The following is a 6,509-nucleotide window of genomic DNA, read 5'->3' as shown; positions in this document are numbered from 1 at the left end:
TTCAAGATTTGTGCTAACATATGTTTAGCATACAACTATCATCTAATCTTGCAAGCAAGAAATTTTCAAGTGAGCTTAGCTCAAAATAAAAAACCAACCTTTCGATTGATTCGTTCTATTTTATCCAATGTTAATACTACTATAAAATTAAACTAAATAGAGAAATTTAAATAAATATCACACCAACACCTAAAATTTGATATTCACATTCATTGCACTAAAATTTGATATTTACATTTATTGCACTGTAGTGCCATAAATCTTTGCATGATAATGTATATTTCACTTTTAAATAAAAATAATAATATTTTTGGTGCAATGCATGTTAATATAAATACTTAGGTGTTAGCTAAGTTAATACATAAGAATTATGTGGCATGTTTGTAAATGCCCTTACTAAAACCTTACAAAAACATTTCTTACTACTAAAAAAGAAAAATCTAAGTTGCCTCCTTATCTTTTGCAGCCTTAGAGGAACAGATTACCTACTAAAACAAGCAATTAAAAATCAACTAAAAAAGAAAAATCTTCTCTTTTAGGCAAATTAAAAATCCATATCCATGCACAAATAAATGAAGCAGAACATATAAAAAAAGCCTCAATATAATTATAAACCCAAAAATCAAAATAATTAGTGATCAAAACCTCACTACATCAGAGTTCTACTCAGGTCAGAAAGTTTTCAAAACACCTATGCTCCTTCACTCTCTATTATTTGCAGTCTCACAAAAACAAAAATGCTGCAATTAGTACAAAACCAAATCTAAAATGGCAAAGCCTCCTCAGTCCTATTGATATGAACAGTCATCAGTATGTCTTCTTCCTCAGCTTCCAACAGCTCAAAAAAACATATATCCCCTACCTTCAGTTGGTTGTCCTGGACGAATGCCTTCCATCCAGAAGAAAACCCAACTGAATGGCTCTGAACAAGACAATGAACAGACCAAGAGCTCTCCTTGTCCTTAACTTGAAGAAGAACTCGCCGGCTTGATCGAGGAAGGTACTGTATGGCAAAAGACATGGGAATGGTCTGCAAAGATGATATGAAATTAAGCAGCTGAAAACATTTATAATGATAATATCAGGGAGAATTAATGGTATCAGAGAATTAATTCTCTTCTCTCCATTTATTCTTCCCCATGTCCTTGATCTCAACAAATGCAATGAAATATGTAATAACATCAATGAAAGGCTGCAATTCACTAACCAGTTGTTATTCACCTTAAAAAATGAGTTACATACAATAAATAGAGAAACCGAAACCATGACAGAATACTTAGCCAATATCAAGGTCAAATTAGATGCAATTGCTGCTGACGGTACAACCTTAGACCCAGAAGATACTACTTTTTTAACACTAACCGGTCTTCTTACATCATATCAAGCATTCAAAACAGTAATTTGCACAAGTATTTAATTCATTAGTCCAGATGACCTCTACTTACTATGTAGCAAGGAAATCAACTTGGCAAATGAAGCTGCACAAGGGAACTCTCTTACTCAGCAACCGGATCACAAACTAACACTCTTCTCCTCCAATGAATGAGGCAAGAGATGTCACTCAATCACCTCCACTTGCCACGGCACATTCAACACTAACATAAGCCAAACAATACAATTTTTATTATTATGTGGAGGCTGATTGTGTTAATCAATTGTTCACTCAAAGACAAAAGTTTTGCCAATCAAACTTGACGGTGAGTTTGTTAGGGTTAAGGGGGGTGTTCCCACTGTATTGGGTTCCCGGTCATTGCCCCCGAAATTTTTTTTGTGCCTAGCTCCTCCGCATAAGACCAATAGCGCTCGAGCACCGAAGACAGCAGCGCCGCAACACCCAATCCACATTTCAAAACCCGAGAGCATGACACTGCAGTATTTGGATGCAGCATCGAAGAATCAATTGGAGCATCGCAATGCCACCAATAATTGATTGAGTCGTTCTCTGATTTAAAGTTTCAGTTTTGCCGATTTGGGAGTATGTGATTTTGATCTCTTGTGTAAAGGAGATAAGAGGAGCATTCTCAAGTGCTTCAAGATTTGGAGATGCTTAAGTGTGATGTAATTTGTACTATCTTCTTCATTTTCTGCAAAATAGATTTCTTTTGTGGTGTGGTGTAGCTCTGTGATTTTTTTCCCATTCTGAGACTTTTCTACCTTAAATCCATGTGTTATTTGTATTTTTTGTAGCTTTTTTGTTTTGTGTGCTTATGTTCAAAGTTCTGTTTCGGATTTCTTGAATCTGTTTCCATGAATTTACTTGCATCTCTCCCAACAATCTTTTGAAGGAATCAATCGATCTACTGTTGCTTCATAGAATGCCAAACGCCTCAAGTTTGGCAACACAGCATCAAAATATCGGTGCACAATGGACCATACTATCTCCTCAAAAAACCTTGATAGCTGCAACTTCAAATCGTCACCTTGACTGGATACTTGATTCCGGAGCATCAACACATCTCACTATTGTTTAAACAAGCTAGATAATCCATAACCATACAAACATAGCAAATAAATCATCACTGGCAATGGTCAAACACTAACCATCACTTCAACTGGGCAAGGTTTACTCTCAATTCCAAATCGTAAGCTACAACTCAAAGCTATTCATAATTCCTACTTTAGCTTACAATTTACATTATTTTCACAAGCTTACCGCTAAGAATAATTGTTATACAATACTCCGCCAAGGACTTGAAGACCCAACAAACTCTTCTTAAATGTAGTCAAAATAGCATCTATCCAATCCAGCCTGCAACTACACATCATCCTCTACGTCATCCATATACTCTCCAACTCCAAAGCTTCCACTCTCTTGTACAAAGGACTCGAAAACCCCAAATCCAAAGCTTCTACTCTCTTGTATAAAAGACTCGATCACCCATCATCACCTACTCAACATGCTTTAGCTAAACTAATTCCAAGTTTATGTACTATAAACTCCTTTCTCTATGTAATTCATGTCAAATGACCAGAAGCCGTTACATAAGTTTGCCTTCTCCAGTTTCTAAAGCAATTCACCCGTACAACTAAGTCATTCTGATGTTTGGAGTCATGCTCCAACTTTGTCAGTTTAAAGTTACAAATATTATATTATTTTCATAGATGACTTCTGTAATTATAGTTGGCTCTTTCCAATAAAGCTCAAATACTTGAAAATTATTCCTAGAATTCAAAGATTGTGTTGAAAATTACTTCAATCATAAAATAAAAACACTTTCAACTAATGGTGTGTTTACAAGTATTATAACAGTTCCCTCCAAGACATTCTAACTCGCTCGAGCGTCACCCATCAACGCAGTTGTCTCGATACTCGAAAAAACGGTGTAGTTGGACGTAAACATCAACATATAATTGAAACAATTCATACTTTTATGATCGATGCTGGTCTATTTCATTTATAGGTAAATACTCTACTCCTTATTGTTTACATCATCAATAGAATGCCCTCATCCATCACACCAACATCTATTTCTATTAATTACTATACAAATCTCCACCATCCTATGATCACCACAAAATCTTTGGTTGTCTCTGCTTCCCAAAGCTCCAACTGTGCTCACTATCTAATCTTCATCCTAAAGCTATAACGAAAGTGCTCATAGCTACGCCACTACTTCCAAAAACTATAAATATTTTAACACACAAAATCATGAAACCGACATCTCCACCTATGTCACCTTTGATGAACAAACCTTTCCATATATCCAGAACACTCCAATTAACAAACCACTTCCCTCACCAAAATCCCTCAACTATTTAGCACCACTACCTATTAGCTCGCTCATCTTCCAATTCTACCCTCATCCTCTACTTCACACGACAGCAACCCAGCCTCTCCATGAAATAATATCCTCCAATCAACTCCTTAATCGAACCATTTTTCTCATACTCCTCATCCACTGCTTATATGACTTAAAACTAGAAAATTAAAGCCAAAACAAATATTTCATTTGTCTGATCAACAAACTCCCACAGTAGCTCCAACATGTTTCTCTACAGCTATCAAATTCCTACATTGGCGCAAGGCTATATCAAAAGAATTTAAAGCACATCAAACTCATGGGACATGGATACTAGTACCTCTAGAAAAAGCTCAGACTGAATTAGGATGCAATTGGACCTACCGAACCAAGTATAACTCAGACAAGTTACAAAGCCCGACTCATTGCAATTTGACCAACCTAACCAAGTGTCGCAAGAATTCTATTGCCTACAATGACAAATTTAGATTCGTAGCCAATTTTTCCACTATCCACATTCTACAAATAGTAAGCATCCAAAGACACTTACAACTCACTCAACCAGACATATCCAATGTTTTTTCCTCCATGTCGCTTGCAAGAGAAGGATTATATGAAAAAACTACATGATTGCTTGTTTGAGAAAGCTATTTATGACCTCAAACAGGCACCTTGCCGGTGGTTTGCATCCTTGACAGAATGCCTACTACAACTTGACTTTAATTTTGAACAGCTTATCATTCCCTTCTCCCCTACAACGAAGAGAAGGGTATCTTGATGATATTTTGTTAATCGAAAGCAACAAATCCATCTCAACCCAATTATATCAACTTCACGATGATTCAAAATCCGAAATCTTTGTAATGTGAACAACTTCTTTGGAATCCAAGGGACTTCCATGAATTGAAAGGTTCACCTAGCTCAATCTCAATATATGCTTACCCATCCTACAATCAGGCATGCTCGATGAAAGGCACGTCTACCATCACATCCGGGCAAGACAACTCCACACTCGGACACTACCATATCATTTTTCAACCCCTTACTCAACCGTCAACTTGTGGGCTCCCTACAATATCTCAGTTCAGCCAGATTTTTCATTTGTTTTCAATTAATGTAATGCCCAAAATTTCAATAAACTTGGTAAAATTCGACAAATTTGAAAAATATCCAAAATTTTATATTTCTCGGAATTCGGTCGAAATAATTTTATTAAATTCTATGCATGAAATCGATCAATTCCATATAAAGCACCATATGTTGTTAATTATGAACGGTTTGAGAGATAAAATTCTAAAGTTATAAGTTTAATTAAATTAATTAAACAATTTTTAAGCCTTAATTAATCCCTAATCCCTAATGCCACGTGAGCACTGTAGCTAATGGACATTCCTTCGCCTTATTTAGTTTGAATAGGGCTCCACAACTTCGCATTTTCCTTCTCCTCTCCTGATTCCTTCCCCTCTCTTCCGGTTTGACTCTCCCTGTTCGGTTTCCAGCAGCAAAAGACACTTGGAGGAGTTTCGTTCGGCTCCCTGTGGCAAGGCCGCGAGCTAGCGGCAAAACAAGCATCCACCTGGGAGCCGCAGAGCACAATCCAAGGCTCAGGGCAATTTCTATAAGTGTGAATCATTCTCTCACGTCATTTTAGGCTTTCATTTCCTTCCTCACCCTTTCGTTTTGACTTTTGCTGCATGTTATGATCCAAATTTTATGAAATCCTATGTTGTTTACTAGCCTCAGGTTGTCATTACGACAAGCTCGAGAACGTTTGGGTACTCGTCATAGGGTTATTTCATCAAGTCAGGTAAAATAATTTTGTATTAATTTAAGAAAAATAATCTTCTATATGTTTTTCATATGATTTCTATTTGATACAAATGCATTTCGAACATCCTGCATGTTGTAAACGAATAAATGCAACTGAAAGAATGAATGCACGTTTACTTTTCTTATGTTACATGTAATGTTATGATCAAACTATACTACATATGACTATACATATGATATGAATTTCTTACGGGAATTCATTCGTTATGCATCTTGTCTATGTCTATGATACATGTAATACTTGATGCACAAGTGATGATTTAAATGTCACGAGCAATGCTATAGATAGACTATTACATAAGTGCTTGTAAATAAACCATGCAGGGATATAATATTCCCAACTCCTGATATTTATACAGGGATGAGATTCTGCAAACCGTTGAGGATTAGGCAATGACAGAACGTTAGAGAACCGTGAGAATCAGAGGGGTTATCGTTAACTGTTATGTTGGGGGAAGTCCAACCTTTATTGATGGTTTATATGACCTTTGGGGCAGGGTAATGACCCATGACAAAAGAACATGGAAATAGTTGAACCATATATCTTAAACAAGTGACATTATTATGATATGACATTGTCGGTCAACTTTTTTTTTGATTGATTAATTATGAAAATATGGTATATGAAAATAATTTTTGAGATTTAATTTAAGTATAAAAGATATATATAGTTTGAGTTTTAAAAGTAGTATGTTTTAATTTTTGAAAAATGAGACCAAGTGGATCTCATTCGTCCAATAGTTTGCATAATCGTGTCTGATACCGCGAATACTACACCCTCCCGAAAGATAAGTGTAGACCTCGGCGATAGACCCAATCCTGCAAACTAAGAGATTTGTGACATCCGTTTGGTCTGCGAATCTTTTATATATGACCGACAAGTTCCCCTATTTAATACAAAGATTAAATAGGGTTTATTTTATCTGGGTTCCAAGTTCC

At 36.0% G+C, this 6,509-nt stretch overlaps 1 protein-coding gene across 1 annotated transcript in view; it reads right to left on the bottom strand.

Annotated features, from left to right (window-relative positions):
* Positions 1-597: 597 nt before the first annotated feature.
* The window catches only part of LOC110038576 (putative B3 domain-containing protein Os03g0621600), a 57,947-nt gene continuing 52,035 nt past the window's right edge, over positions 598-6,509 (bottom strand). Inside the window, exon 5 of the mRNA XM_020743451.1 lies at positions 598-1,030. Coding sequence (XP_020599110.1) covers positions 764-1,030 — 267 coding nt within the window. The 3' untranslated portion in view covers positions 598-763. The remainder of the gene's footprint in view (positions 1,031-6,509) is intronic.

Source organism: Phalaenopsis equestris, unplaced genomic scaffold, assembly GCF_001263595.1.
Source record: "Phalaenopsis equestris unplaced genomic scaffold, ASM126359v1 Scaffold233139, whole genome shotgun sequence".
In the NCBI taxonomy this organism is placed as follows: Eukaryota; Viridiplantae; Streptophyta; class Magnoliopsida; order Asparagales; family Orchidaceae; genus Phalaenopsis; species Phalaenopsis equestris.
This window is presented reverse-complemented; position numbering and strand designations above follow the sequence as displayed.